The sequence below is a fragment of the Microcaecilia unicolor genome, chromosome 3 (assembly GCF_901765095.1).
Source record: "Microcaecilia unicolor chromosome 3, aMicUni1.1, whole genome shotgun sequence".
Taxonomy (NCBI): Eukaryota; Metazoa; Chordata; class Amphibia; order Gymnophiona; family Siphonopidae; genus Microcaecilia; species Microcaecilia unicolor.
The window spans coordinates 211,692,522-211,708,400 of NC_044033.1; the positions used below are offsets into that span (position 1 = coordinate 211,692,522).

Below are 15,879 nucleotides of genomic sequence, written 5' to 3' on the forward strand. Positions count from 1 at the left end.
AGGAGGCACCGCCCACTCGCGCCGGATTGGCGCATCTTAGGAGGAACTCCGCCCCGCGGAGGGGAGCACCAATCAGGGCCCCGCTGCCGGCCCCGGCAGCGAGGATTGGCTCCAGCTGTTCCACTGCTAGGACGAGCGGGGAATTTAAACGGAAGCACGGAGGGGATCCAGTGCTTCCGTTTCCTTGTTTGAAGCCACTCAGCTAGCTGTCCTGCTAGCCATTTCAAGCCTGTGTGTTTCCTCGTGGAGCTAGCCGTCCTGCTAGCCATTTCCAAGCCTGTGTGTTTCCTCGTGGAGCTAGCCGTCCTGCTAGCCATTTCCAAGCCTGTGTGTTTCCTCGTGGAGCTAGCCGTCCTGCTAGCCATTTCCAAGCCTGTGTGTTTCCTCGTGGAGCTAGCCGTCCTGCTAGCCATTTCCAAGCCTGTGTGTTTCCTCGTGGAGCTAGTCGTCCTGCTAGCCATTTCCAAGCCTGTGTGTTTCCTCGTGGAGCTAGCCACCCTGCTAGCCATTTCCAAGCCTGTGTGTTTCCTCGTGGAGCTAGCCGTCCTGCTAGCCATTTCCAAGACTGTGTTTTCCTCGTGGAGCTAGCCGTCCTGCTAGCCATTTCCTAGACTGTGTTTTCCTCGTGGAGCTTAGTCGTCTTGCCAGCTGTTTCTTAGACTGTGCTTGTGTCCACCTCCCGCTAGGCCAGCCGTCACCCCGTGGTTCCAGCAGTCCCGCTGGCCGCCAGCAGCTGAGGGCTCAACCCTCGGTGAACGGCGGTCGCCGCGGGTGAAGAGTCGGGGGCGCGGTTATCTCCTGGGACTAGTCAAGCTCGGGAGAACTCAAGAGCTCACCTACCTCAGAGTGGCATCAGGACCACGACACTTGTGACAAACCAGGAAGCACGCAAACGTCAGGACAGGAGATGGATACAGCAGGCAGCACGAACCCTTCAAACCCTTCACTGCCATGGAGTCAGCTTCAGAACGTTGGAGGTGCTTTTTATTATAGTAGATATGATTGGCAGCAATCGTCTATGCGCGTAGAATGATGATTACTGCCCGATTTCCGCTGTGTGCAGGAAAATAAAAATTATTTTCTGGCATGCGTAGCGCACACGGAAAAAATGAAATTACCTCTTGGGGCCACACGGTAGCTGGGCGGTAACTCCAAATTGACGTGTGTAGGATGCACGTATGCCAGGGGTGTAGCTACATGGGGCCATGGGGGCATGGGCCCCCGTAGATTTGGCCCTGGCCCCCCTGCCGACGACCCTCTCGACCCCCCTCCGCCCCGCCAACCTGCCGCCACCATCGCCGTCGGGTATCTTTTTTGGCGGGGGACCCCAACCCGTGCCAGCCGAGGTCCTCTTCTCCGGTGCATCCGTGTTGCTGATCTGCAAGGCTTTGTTCTGTTTCTGAGAGTCTGAGACTCACAAAAACAGAACGAAGCCTTGCGGAGAAGAGGACTTCGGCTGGCGGGGATTGGGGTCCCCCGCCAGCAAAGGTACCCGACAGTGACGGTGATGGTGATGGCGGTGGCGGGGGAGGGTTGGTGGCAGCGGAAAGGGGGGGTCAAAAGGGTTGGCGCTGGGGGGAAGTCAAAGTTGTTGTTGTTGGTGGTGGCGGGGGGGGGGGGGGGGGTTGGCGGCGCTGGGGGGGGGGGCTAAAATGTGCCCCCTCACCCCGGGCTCTTGACCCCCCTCCCGCCGATGTCTGGCTACACCCCTGACGTAGGCACCTATGCGGCTTAGTAAAAGGGCCCCTAAAAACTCAAAGATTTGATATTCAAAGCGATTTAACAACTCGAGAGGCTCCTGGCCGGTTAAACCCCTTGTTCTGGACTCTGCTGATACTCAGTGACACTTAACCAGTTGAATATCACCGTAGAGCAGGGGTTCCCAAACTTTTTCTCCGTACATCCCCCCCTGCTACATGGGTCTCCACAGCCGCCCCCGGCCACAAGGTTGTCCCTTTCCCTGCAGCCCCCTCTTCCCAGAAAGTCCAGCACACCTCTGCCTTCCCCAAAGCCAGCATCGTTAGCTACAGTCCTTCCTGCAGGTCCAGGATCACTGCCACTTCCTTCTCCTTCCCCTGCCACTGCTGCAGTGCTTTGCAGCTTACATTTTCAGGCCATCCACGATTCACACAGGTAGGCACTCCGAGGCCTTCCCAGTCTGCCGCGTCCGGCCCTCTCTGATGCAACTTCCTGTTGTGAGGGCCGTACGTGGTAGATGGAAGTCTCTGCAGTGTCTGTGTGAATCGTGGACAGCCCAAAAATGCAAGCTGCAAAGCACTGCAACGGCAGCGGGGGAAGAAGCAGGAAGCAGCAGATTCTGGACCTGCAGGAGGGGAAGTAGGGATTGGGTTACCATATTTTGTCTCCCAAAAAGGAGGACACATGCCCCGCCCCCACCTCACACCCACCACGCCCCCTTTCAGACCCCACCCGCCCCCTTTCACGCCCTCGCTCCGCCCCCTGTCACATTTTCCCCTCCCCCCTATCACACACCCCGTCACCCCCCTCCCTGTCACCCTCCTCCCCTTACCTTACTACTGCCCTGGTGGTCTAGTGACCTCTTCGATGCAGGAAAGAGCCCCCTCTTTCCTGCCCGGAGCGCTGCCCTGCATGCATCCTTCCTGTTGCTGATCTCGGCGCTGATTCAAAATGGCCACCGAGAGTTGACGTCTCGCGAGGTCACTTCAACTCTCGGCGGCCATTTTGAATCGGCGCCAAGATCAGCAACAGGAAGGAAGCATGCAGGGCAGCGCTCCAGGCAGGAAAGAAGGGGCTCTTTCCTGTCCCGAAGGCAGAAGAGGTCACCAGACCACCAGGGCAATAGTAAGCAAGGGGAGGGGAGGCTAGCAATCTGCCCGTTTGTCCGGATTTCTGGACAAACGGGCAGATTGGCAAAACCTGCCCGGTTGCCTGGACTTGTCCTCAAAAAGAGGACATATCCGGGTAAATCTGGACATATGGTAACCCTAATTAGGGAGCAAAGCTGGATTGTGGGCGGTGAGAGGGAGGTCAAGATGTGCTGCGGCACACCTGAAAGTTCACTGCAGTGCACCAAGGTGCCGCGGCACACAGTTCGGGAAACGCTGCAATAGACCACTAAAGTGAAAGCTGGCTATTTTGTGGGCAGTCGGGGGGCGGAGTCAACACTTATGCGGTTTAGTGCCTATATTTATTACTCACTGGGTGGTAGAACAGAGCTAGCATTAGGGGTGATTGCCCTGTGCTCTCATATCACAGGGGCCACAAACCTGCAGTAAGTTAAAAGATCCACAGTCTACAAAACAAGTCTTGGGGCCCCTTCCCTAGCATCTGCCCCAGGCCCCATCATGTCTATCACCGATCCTGTGGTGGAGAAAAGGTTCTAGTTTTCCCTTCAGGGTGCAGATGAGAAACAAATTCCAAATCTTCTTGAATATTTATTTTACAAGGATTATATGTCATGTAAACAGTTCCTTTTAATCTTGCGGTTTGGAAATCTGCAAGCTATTTCTTTTTGTTTCTGTGACAGGTATAACAGCTCTTGCAGACAAGGGTTTTCCATCTTGGGCCATTACCAGTGATTTGAGGACCCCCTGTTCTGCAATGCACTAGAACGGGGGGGGGGGGGGGGGGGGGGGTGTTGTCTTCAAATTACCGATTCTCAACTCACTGCTCTAACCATTAGGCTACCCCTCTGCTCTGCGTGACCACCTGTGTGGCCATTTTCTAAGATGGATGCTCATCAGTGGCAATCCTTGGTCAGCTGCGCACCCCCCCTCCCCCCCGGTGCAGCGGTGTCCGCCCCCCCCCAGGTGTAGCACAACCCTCCCCCCCCGAGAGCAGCATGTCATCCCCCCGGCGCATCAGTGTCCCCCCCGGCGTATCACCCAAGCCCCCCCCCCCGGGTACATTCTTACCTGCTGGGAGCAGTCGTGCGGCTGTCGGCTCCGCTGGTTCCTGCTCCCTCTGCCCTGGAACAGGAAGTAACAGCAGAGCGAGCAGGGAACCAGAGGTGCTGACAGCCACGCTGCTGCTCCCTGAACCCCTCCAGGAGCGCGAACCCGGTGTGGACCGCCCCCACCGACCCGCCTTCGGTATGCCACACAGATGTCCATACCCCTTGCTTTTCCCACTCATAATTTGGGAATTTCAGTTTGTACAAATGGACGTTCGTGCTGGATGTTTTCCGTTCTAAAATACACATGAGACGGACGTCCATTTATGAGGTACTAACTAAAACGCTGCTCAGAGTGATAAAACAGTCCGAGGAAAAAAAAAACATTGCAGGAAAACATCACCATTTTATAAGTACATAAGTATTGCCATACTGGGACAGACCAAAGGTCCATCAAGCCCAGCATCCTGTTTCCAACAGTGGTCAATCCAAGTTACAAGCACCTGGCAAGATCCCAAAAAAGTACAATATATTTTATGCTGCTTATTCTAGAAATAAGCAGTGGATTTCCCCCAAGTCCATTTTAATAATGGCTTATGGACTTTTCCTTTAGGAAGCTGTCCAAACCTTTTTTAAACCCCGCTAAGCTAACTGATTTTACCAAATTCTCTGGCAATGAATTCCAGAGTTTAATTACAAGTTGAGTGAAGAAACATTTTCTATGATTCATTTTAAATTTACTACTTTGTAGCTTCATCGCTTACCCCCTAGTATTTTTGGAAAGAGTAAACAGATGCTTCACGTCTACCCGTCCCACTCCACTCAGCCGTCTTCCAATTTACCATAAGCCTGAGTCATGAAAAAAGAGCCAGGTTTTAGTGTATTTTTCTAAAATTTATAATTAACACCATAACAAATATATAGCCCCTTGCTCCAGCATTTAATCCCTCTCCTTCCTAATCCCCCCAACTCTGACCCCAGGAAACATCTTTTGCTAAACTTTAATCATTTTCATAACAGCTAATTCCCCCTCCCAATTTATTCCAGACCTTATAGAAAGAGGCAGTTATATTCTTCATGGAGGGACACAAATTCTATGAATGACACAACAACAGAGGCTAGATCTCACCACTCCTTAAACAAGTTTAAACCAAGGCGTTTCCAGGTTCTGAAGATAATCCCTCTCTGCTAATTGCGATAATATTTTGCACTCTGCTAGCTGCCTAGCTCCAAGAAAGATGTAACTCTTTCCCTGTCAGACAATAGAGCACTTTTTGCCAAAAGGTTTACACTTCAGGGCAGGATCAGATCATGCGTATAAATGCTCCTTTTTGCGTTTTGTCAGCCAGTGCCTCGGTAGGGGAGGGAGTTTGTGTTGCTGCCCCAGACCTAATTCCCATATAAGAGGATTTTGCTTTCTGGTGGTAGGGCTGAGGGCCAAACAGGTTTATAATATATGTTCCACCGGGAGGTGATGTCGCCAAACAGATTGGTCTAGCAAAAATGAGGACGTTCTAATGCCTTTGTATTGCTCCATGGTGTGACCGCATCTCGAATATTGTTCTGGTAACCGCATCTCAAAAAAGATATAATGGAATTAGAAAAGGTACAGAGAAGGGCGACGAAAATGATAAAGGGGATGGGGCGACTATGAGGAAAAGCTAAAGCAGCTAGGGTTCTTCAGCATGGAGAAAAGACGGTTGAGGGGAGATATGATAGAGGTCTATAAAATAATGAGTGGAGTGGAACGGGTAGACGTGAAGCGCCTGTTTACACTTTCCAAAAATTCTAGGACTAGGGGGCATGCAATGAAGCTACAGAGTAGTAAATTTAAAATTGGAGAAATTTTTTCTTCACTCAACGTGTAATTAAACTGTGGAATTCGTTGCCAGAGAATGTGGTAAAGGCGGTTAGCTTAGAGGGGTTTTAAAAAAGGTTTGGACGGCTTCCTGAAGGAAAAATCCATAGACCGTTATTAAAATGGACTTGGGGAAAATCCACTGCTTATTTCTGGGATAAGCAGCATAAAATGTTTTGTACTTTTTTGGGGATCTTGCCAGGTGGATTGGCCACTGTTGGAAACAGGATGCCGGCTTGATGGACGTTTGGTCTGTCCCAGAATGGCAACACTTATGTACTTATGTGCTTGGGATTCTGAATGGAATCTTGCTACTCTTTGAGATTCTGAATGGAATGTCGCTACTCTTTGGGGTTCTATATGGAATGTTGCTACTCTTTGGGGTTGTACATGGAATGTTGCTACTCTTTGGGTTTCTGCCAGGTACTTTGGACCTGGATTGGCCACTGTTGAAAACAGGATGCCGGGCTTGATGGACCTTTGGTCTGTCCCAGTATGAGGAGTAGTCTAGAGGTTAGTGCAGTAGATTTTGATCCTGGGGAACTGAGTTCAATTCCCACTGTAGCTCCTTGTGACTCTGGGCAAGTCACTTAACCCTCCATTGCCCATGGTACAAAATAAGTATCTGAACATATGTAAACTGCTTTGAATGTAGTTGCAAAAACCTCAGGAAGGCGGTATATCAAGTCCCATTTCCCTTATGTACTTATGTATCATGTCAGCAATGAACTCCTAAGCCGGGCCATGTAAAGTATGATCTCAGTCTCTCAAATTTACTGCTAATGCTCGCTGTATTATTTGTATTGCGCCAAAGACAGCTTCTTTCTGGCGTTCATAAGATGTAACATGTATAGGCAACGTGTGCACCTATGCTTGGAAATTCTTTTTCATCAAGTTTGTGACACCCAAAATGATGGGAGATATTTTTGTATCTTCTTAACATTTAGGGGCCTTTTTACTAAGGCATGCCTAAAAGTGACCTGCGCTGTTGTAGGCGTGTGTTTTGGACACGCGCAAGTCCAATCGCTCAGCGCGCCTGGAAAAAAGGCATTTTATTTTGTGCCGGAAAATGGACATGCAGCAAAATTAAAACCAGCACGCGCCCGTTTTCAGGCTGAGACCTTACCGCCACCCATTGACTTAGTGGTAAGGTCTCACATGCTAACCAGGCAGTAAGCGGCCAGTGCGTGTAAACTTCAAATTACCGCCAGGTAAGCGCCAAGTGGTAGAAAATAGAATAAGTTTTCTACCGCGTGTTTTGGGCACGCGTCAAAATTGGAATTACCATCTGGGGTACGCGGTAGCCGGGCATTAGTGCCAATTTGACGCATGTTGGACATGCGTAGGTGCCTATGCGCTTTAGTAAAAGGGTCCCTTAGTGCACGCTAATTCCATTAGCCCATGCTAAGCTTTAGTATCACTATATACTATACATCATTCATCATCCATCTTGGTCCACCTGGATTTCCACCGTCCATCTTAGTCTCTCTTCCCTTTCCCTTTTCCTTCTTACCCTGTTCTTTCTCTCCTATCTAATGTAATTGTAATTGATTTATCTGTGCATTGTAAGCCACTTTGAGTCTGCTTCATGTGGAAAAAAGTGGGGTATAAGTGTTCATAAATAAATAAATATACTATACAAGCAAAAAAGCCCGTTTCGGAGCAAATGAAATGGGCCCTAGGAAGGCTGTCATCTAAGTGTTTTCTCATCTCTCTCCCCTGCCCTCCCCTCCATGTCCAGCGATTCTCCCCTCTCCTCCCCTCCCCTCCCTGTCCAGCAATTCTCCCCTCCTCTGCCCTCCCATCCCATCTCCTCCATGTCCATCAATCCTCCCCTCCCCTCCCCTCCACTCCATACCTGAGGTCGCAGCGGCGGCTTGCGTCACCTCCAGCCTTCCCTTGCCTTCCCTCTCAGCGTCCTGCCCTCCTCTGATGGCATTTCATCTTTCCGGGAGGGCGGGACACAGAGGGAAGGAAACGCTGGAGGCGAGCTGACGTAAGCTCATTAGCATACGGCTATGAACCCAGCGAGCCAGCCACCCAGGGACGCAGATTGACCAATTATTATATAGAGAGATAGGAAAACGTGGTACATCATTTAAAGCTTATTACAACTTACTATAGTGCCCAAGCTGACTCACAGATCTGGGTGGTTTATAATCTAAAAACAAACAAAAATTAAAAGAGGTTAAAAAGAACTAATGTGTGGATACTGAGCAGTAAAAACAGACTAACCAGCAGACAAAGAAACAAATAAAAAGAAAGGGTCAAGGGGAGGGGAAGGGGATAATCCAAAAAGGGAAAGAAAAACCGGGATTAGGCAGGGAAGAGGAACGAGCAGTGGAGATGGTACAATGTACTCTCAACCCCCCTTTAATCTTCTAAATCAAATGACTGTTTAAATAACCAGTTTTTCACGGCTTCCTTAAATTGTGTCAATGATAATTCCGAAACGAAAAATAAGCAAGAGAGTTGCAGCAAAAAGGTGCCTTGAAATAAAAAGCGCGACGGTGGGTTGATTCTAACTGGGCTTGTTTCGGATTTGGTAGAACAAGATGGGCGATCACTAATCACGCGGAGCTGAGTTAAGAGTTGAGTTGAGAGATAGTCTGGTAGACCAACCCTATGTGCTTCGAAAGTGAGTGCAAGTAACTTGAAAAGGATGCGTTTTTCTACAGGTCACCAATGAAGTTCTTGAAATAAGGGAGGAGTGTGGTAGCCGTGTTAGTCCACTCTTAAGGTTATCAATAGAAATCAAACAAAATAAAACATGGAAAAGAAAATAAGATGATACCTTTTTTATTGGACATAACTTAATACATTTCTTGATTAGCTTTCGAAGGTTGCCCTTCTTCCTCAGATCGGAAATAAGCAAATGTGCTAGCTGACAGTGTATATAAGTGAAAACATTCAAGCATTACTATGACAGTCTGACAAGGTGGGACAGCACTTCACAGAACCAGGACACTGTACCAGTGACTTCACAGTGAGAATCCTGAAAGGTAACTTTAAAACCATACAAGAACGTAAGACCTTTGAAGTCAGAATGATTGAATATTTTAACACCCAACAGAAAGGACTTAACAAGGATCTGGGGTTCCTAGCCCATTATAAACCATAAAGCTGTATGTCTCTGTTGATCACCCCACCCCTCAATTATCCACACCCATCCTGTTAGAATATCAATGATATGCTTTGATGTCCCCATGCATACTTCCTACCCATCCCCCTCCTCCCACCCTGTCAGACTGTCATAGTAATGCTTGAATGTTTTCACTTATATACACTGTCAGCTAGCACATTTGCTTATTTCCGATCTGACGAAGAAGGGCAACCTTCGAAAGCTAATCAAGAAATGTATTAAGTTATGTCCAATAAAAAAGGTATCATCTTATTTTCTTTTCCATGTTTTATTTTGTTTGATTTCTATGAAATAAGGGAGAAACACGGTCAAATTTGCATGTGTGGCAAATAAGTTTAACAGCTATATTTTGTATTAATTGAAGCCAAAGCCGCAAAACTTTAAAACTGCCTACAGAGGCCAAATTGATAGAGTTGAGTACATTGTGATAAATCTTAATCCTTATAAACACTGTACACTCATTATACTCAACTTAAAGCTACCGGATGTGCTTCTTGTCACATAGCCTAGAGTGTGGTCTACTAAAATTTGAATGTACATTGAAGATTATTTTCTGGAAAATCATTTTGTTAATCTTCCCATAGGGCTCAGAATTTGCAGGAGGTCTCCAGTGCCTTCAGGTTCTCTCTCAAACTGCTGGGGTTGGGGATAAAGGATGTGGATAAGATTAAATTAGAGTGAGATTTATTTATTTTTTAAAAATTTGGACAAGTGTCAGGCGAACTGATTCTTTAACAAATATTAGCCAGATGGATGTGGGAATCGCCACCTCTTAGACATGAGGGTACGAAACAGCTGGATATTTTCTTCCCAGTGATCTGAACTAGCCGGTGTCAGAGCCTGGATTCTGAGCCTGACAGCCCTTGGTCTGATCCCACATGGGTAGTTTTGTAAAGGTGTAAAGCCAGAGAATGTGGTAAATACAGTTAGCTTAGCAGGGTTTAAAAAAGGTTTGGCTAGCTTTCTAAAAGAAAAGTCCATATGCCATTATTAAAATGGACTTGGAAAAATCCACCGCATATTTCTGGGATAAGCAGCATAAAATGTTTTGTACGTTTTGGGGATCTTGCCAGGTATTTGTGACCTGGATTGGTCACTGTTGGAAACAGGATGCTTGGCTTGATGGACCTTTGGTCTCTCCCAGTATGGCAATGCTTATGTACTTATGTACTTCTGAATGGAATCTTGCTACTCTTTGGGGTTCTACATGGAATGTTGCTACTCTTTGGGGTTCTACATGGAATGTTGCTACTCTTTGGGGTTCTGGAATGTTGCTACTATTTGGGTTTCTGCCAGGTACTTGTGACCTGGATTGGCCACTGTTGGAAACAGGATGCTGGGCTTGATTGACCTTCGGTGTGTGCCAGTATAGCAACACTTATAAAGTGTGGACCTAGTTTTAGAGAATCTGGGGTGAATTCTGTAAAGTCCGCCAAAGTGCTGGATGCTAAGGGCTAGGTTCTATAAGTGGTGTCTATAAAATCGGAACTGAAAAAAACCTGCTTATGTGGTAAGTATAGAATAAACACTTAAGCGGACAGGTCGCTCATAAATGTAGGCACCGACAAAACCATGATGCCTGCGCCTAAATTTATACATGGAGCACCATTATTCGATACCTATGCTTGTAACTCAAAACCACACCCGTATCAGTCCTGAAACGCCCATGACTCTCCCATTTCCACGCCCTCTTTTCAGGCCGTGCGTAAATTTTAGGTGTGGATCCCACATCTAACTTTATGTGTATATTCTCCAATTAAATTTAATGAGGAAAACAAAAGGGAGAGAGAAACGGCCGGACTAAGTTAAATTGCTGAATTATTATAATTAGTACAGAATGCAGAGGAAACGAGCAGTTTACTTTTATAATATTAACTTTGTGGAGTGGGCCTTGTGCCCATGAGGATTTTATATTGTATATCTGCACACGCATCTGTATGGAAGATTGATGGCGGCAACTGTTGGCAACTTGTGTTTTTGTTCTTATATTTGTATTCGTATGGTGTGTTTCTCCACTCTATAAAAACATTAAAAAAAAAAAAAAATTAATGAGTGCCAATAATTTATTTATTTTTATATATTTATTTTTATATATTTATTTTGACATTTATATCCTGCATTTTCTTGTTAAAAAGCCAATTCTTGGCACTAATTGACTTGTTTTCTATTAAATGGCGGGCGCAAATCGAGAACACGCCTTAATTTGTGCGCACAAGTTTTGGCCATCTTTATAGAATTGGGGAGTAAGTGCAAATTCTATAATGTTTACATTTAATCAAGTGTTCAATATTTTGCTTGCCACAATCTGATCTAAGTGGTTTCCAGTTGCATAAACAGCATTACTAAGTTTAGGAAAAGAATGCCATTACTCGGATAGGACAGTTAACACAATCACTCATGAGGGGGTAGATAAGAGGTTTAAAACAAGGTACAGAGAGAAAGAAAACGGGCAAGCAGTACACCTTCTCCCTAACAACTCAACAAAGAATTCATGGCTTTACCAGCCCATAAGCCAATTCGTAAAAGTACGTTTTTAAACAGGATTTAGAATTTAAAAAAAATGGTTCTGATCTAATATAATTTGGTAACTCATTCCACAGTCTTGGAGCCAGGTAGAAAAATGCCGAGGCTTGAGTACTTTCATAATGGGAGATCTTTAATGGAGAAAGAGTAAGTCGATGATCATCCCACGAGCGCAAAGGATCTTAAATTGCGCATGGAACTCAATAGGTAACCAGTGCAGAGAGCGCAGTAAAGGAGTGGCATGCTTGTAGCTGTTGGCACGATGTAGAAAACGAGCAGCTGTGTTTTGTAAGGACTGTAGATATTTCAGTCGATGCTTGGTAACACCCACATAAACTGGGCTGCAACAGTCCATATGTGAGATGAGAAAAGCTTGGACAAGAGTATGCAACATTGGAGGTCTTAGAAGACGTCGCAGGTAAATGCTGGTGGTCAAAAAAGGTAACATAATACTACTGAATACTGACACTGGCCACAATAATTCAAAACAGCTGTGGTATTGTTAGCAGTTTGGAGAAAAGCCCTCAGAAACCAAAGGCAGAAATACCTTTTTTTTTTGTTACATTTGTACCCCGCTCTTTCCCACTCATGGCAGGCTCAATGCGGTGGGCAATGGAGGGTTAAGTGACTTGTCCAAAGTCACAAGGAGCTGCCTGTGCCGGGAATTAAACTCAGTTCCTCAGGACCAAAGTCCACCACCTAACCACTGGGCCACTCCTCCACTTAGATATGTGTTTGTAGTGCTTAGTTTCTATCATTGGACTAAAAAAACTCCAAATGATTTTTATCATTTTTTAACAATGCTTTTAATGTTCAAATAAAGTGCAATGTTGAAAGTGCAATCATTTATAAAGCTTCTCGCAAGTCTTAGTGTGCAATCTCATCCAATCCCACTAACAGCTGATTTAAGACATGTTAGGAGTGGCCTAGTGGTTAGAGCACGGCCTTGTAATCCAGAGGTGGCCAGTTTAAATCCTGCTGCTGCTCCTTGTGATCTTGGGCAAGTCACTTAACCCTCCATTGCCTCAGGTACAAACTTAGATTGTGAGCCCTCCTGGGACAGAGAAATATCCAGAGTACCTGAATGTAACTCACCTTGAGCTACTACTGAAAAAGGTGTGAGCAAAATCTTAACAAATGAATAACAGTGAGACCCAAGGTATTTCTGCCTTTGGTTTCAGAGGGCTTTTCTCCAAACTGCTAACAATACCACAACTGTTTTGAATTATTGTGGCTGGTGTCAGTATTCAGCAGGTCTTAGAAGACCCCAAAAGGAATGAAGCCGACAAATTGTCATAAAAGCCTAGTTGAATTACTCTGGAAATTTGCTTTTCAAAAATAAGATGAGAATCAAATCGTCTCCCTAGTTAGCGGAAGAACTGCACAGGCAGTACGTCCATGTCAAACAGATGGGGTACTTATGATGGAAGTGAACGATAACCAGGCACGTAGCATGCAGATGTTTTTTCTGGGTTGAAGACTAGTCTGTGGAAGTGTAGCCAATGTGATGCAGTGGTGATGAAAGGCGATATTTAGTGACACTGCCCAGTTTAATGCGGTTGAATATCGGGGTGGGGGTGGGTGGCCACAGGTGATTCAAGCACGCAGAAGCCTTTCCTCTCCACTTAAATCTATTTGAATATCAACTGGATTGCGTCTGTCTACGTTTTGCAATATTTTTTTATTGTGATTGTACATTGCTCTGATATTCTTCTGAACAACAGTATATTAAATGATGCAAATAAGTAAATAAATAAAATAAATAAGGCGAGCTACATTCAGGTACTGTAGGGAGTTCATCCCTGTTCAATGCAGTGCGCGATTGGAATGGGAAGTTCTCTCTCCTGGGGAATGCTGGCATCTGGACAAGCTCCCATCCCAGGTCTGGTCTTGGGGCAGGAGGGTGACTCTTATTTTTGCCAGGGCCGGTCCGACCATTACACTAGTCACTTAGAGGCCCTTTTACTAAGCTGTGTAAGCGTCTATGCGTGCCCAGCAAGCGCCAAAATGGAGTTATCACCTGGCTACCACATGGCACTTACGGTAATTTCATTTCTGGCGTGCGTCCAATACGCGCATCCGAAAAATAGTTTTGTTTTTTTGATGCGCATATTGGATGCGTGCCAAGTGGCATTTAATGCGCATAGGTCATTACCGCCCTATTACCGCGTGAGACTTTACTGCTAGGTCAATGGCTGGTGGTAAGGTCTCAGACCTAAATGGTCACGGGGAAATTTTCATTTTGCCGCACGTCCATTTTCCGGGAAAAAGTTTTAAAAAGGCATTTTTTTACAGGTGCGCTGAAAAATGATTCTGCGCGTGCACAAAACACGTGTCTACACTACTACAGGCCATTTTTCAGTGTGCCTTTTGTAATAGGATAAGACCCTGGGAACTCCCCTTGAAGCCAATGGAGCTGGAACTACCATACCCAGAATCCAGTAGGAGAGGGAGTGGAACCCAAACCCCGGGTCAGATTCCCCTTCCAGGAACCGGCATCAGCAGCAGTTGTGAAGGGAAGCAGTGGCCTTCCTAGGGTGGCTGACACTGAGGACTGAGGTTCCTGGCTGGAAGGAGGACAGCATTGAGCTGTTACTGCAGAGAACTAAAGACTGATATAACTGGAGGTAAAGTGTTTATTCTGAAGAGGAAGAGGAGAAGCCTGTCTATTGCTTCCAGGAGGGCAGAGGACTGTACTGGGACTGCTTTCCCAGGTTGAGGACTGTTGGGGGGGGGGGGGGGTACCTAAACTTGTTCATGAATGGTAAATGTGGACTGCATATAAAGGGTTTTTCCCTCAACTGGCATTGTGGAGGTGTGCATGCACTTGCTGTGGCTGAGAGTGGCGGGCTGAGCCCGGGAAGGTGACCTGGCCCTGCTGTGGAAGGAGGGAGTTACACTTTGTAAAAGGACCCCCTTAGGGCATCAGCTTCTGAGGGACGGCAAAGAGCAACAGCAGTCAAAGCAGGATAGCAGATCTTGACAGCTACACAAATTCAAAGAACTCCCTTGCATTCATTTACCTGCAGGGAGAGTGGGCACCAGGGGCGTGTCTGCGTGGGGCCACAGGGGCCTGGGCCCCCGCAGATTTCGCCCTGGACCCCCCTACCGCCGTTAACCCTCCCTCGCCTACCGCCGTCACCTACCCCCGCCGAGGTCCGCTTCCTCCAGTCTAGTGCCTTTAAAAATATTACTTCAGCTGGCGGGGGGCCCCCAACCCCGCAAGCCCAGCCGAGGTCTTGTTTTAAGAAGTTCTTCCATCCTCGTGCTATTGAAAACTGCCTGCCTGCATCCCTTCCAGTTTTGGACTGAGTCTGACATCGCAGCACGTTGACGTCCTGCACGTACAACGTGCTGCGATGTCAGACTCAGTCCGAAACTGGAAGGGATGCAGGCAGGCAGTTTTCAATAGCACGAGGATGGAAGAACTTAAAACAAGACCTCGGCTGGGCTGGCGGGGGTTGGGGGCCCCCCGCCAGCTGAAGTAATACTTTTAAAGGCACCGGACCGTAGGAAGCGGACCTCGGCCGGAGTAGGTGACGGCGGTAGGCGGGGGAGGATTGACGGCGGTAGGGGGGGGTGGCGGCCAGGGGGGCTATAATGTGCCCCCAAACTCTAGCCCCTGCCCCCCCCTACCGCCGAACCTCAGATATGCCCCTGGTGGGCACACAGGTATATATAAAGCAAAGGATTATTCCTCCTGGGGGAATCCTGCTCATCAGCGTAACACAGAATTTGCACAAAATTCCCATGCAGAATTCCCTGCAGGCAGCGGCAAAGGTTCAAAAGCTTGGCTCAGCTTCCCTTCCTCCCTTTCTCTTTGCTGCAGTTAAAATCCAAACAAGATATATAACTGAGGCCACTCCCTGTCCAGTTTTTGGTTTGTGTGACCTTAGCCTAATTAATTCAGCATAGAGTATCACAGCACTTTAATTATAACCAAGCAGAGAGGTGACTTCACCGTGAGAAATGCACCAGTATAGTTTGTAAGTGTGTAAACATTTTAATTTTTTTTAAATGGACAAATTCTATGCTGGAACTGTCATTCTTTTTGTAAAATAGATGGCAACATTTTTTTTTTGCTGAAGGTTCATCACTGTAGCAATTTTCTTAAACTATGGAAAAAAAAGTTCTGGGTCAGGGCCAGCAGGGGAGGGGGAGTAGCACCTTACATTCTGAAGGTTCCAGATCAGTGACAAAAGGTTCTAGATTGGTGGCAAAAGGTTCCAGATTGGTGTCTGAAGGTTCTAGATTGTTGACAAAAGATTCCCGGTCAGTAGTGATTGGACAGAGTATATTACTGTTCCTTTATGGAATTGGATCCTATTAAGTGCTCAGTTATAGAATTATCTTGATCATGAAACTGTAAATGCTCTGAAGCCCTCGGACTAAATGCGATAGAGAAAAGGGACATGATTAGAGTTAAAGGTTAAGTCTGTCTGGTTTGGCAGTCCCACAGTTAGAATCCCTCTAACTCAGCTC

General features: G+C 46.8%; 1 protein-coding gene across 1 annotated transcript in view; it reads left to right on the plus strand.

The window, feature by feature from the left end:
- The first annotated feature begins 9,652 nt into the window (after nt 1-9,652).
- The window catches only part of LOC115464341, a 30,047-nt gene continuing 23,820 nt past the window's right edge, over nt 9,653-15,879 (plus strand). The window contains exon 1 of the mRNA XM_030194730.1: nt 9,653-9,658. Coding sequence (XP_030050590.1) covers nt 9,653-9,658 — 6 coding nt within the window. The remainder of the gene's footprint in view (nt 9,659-15,879) is intronic.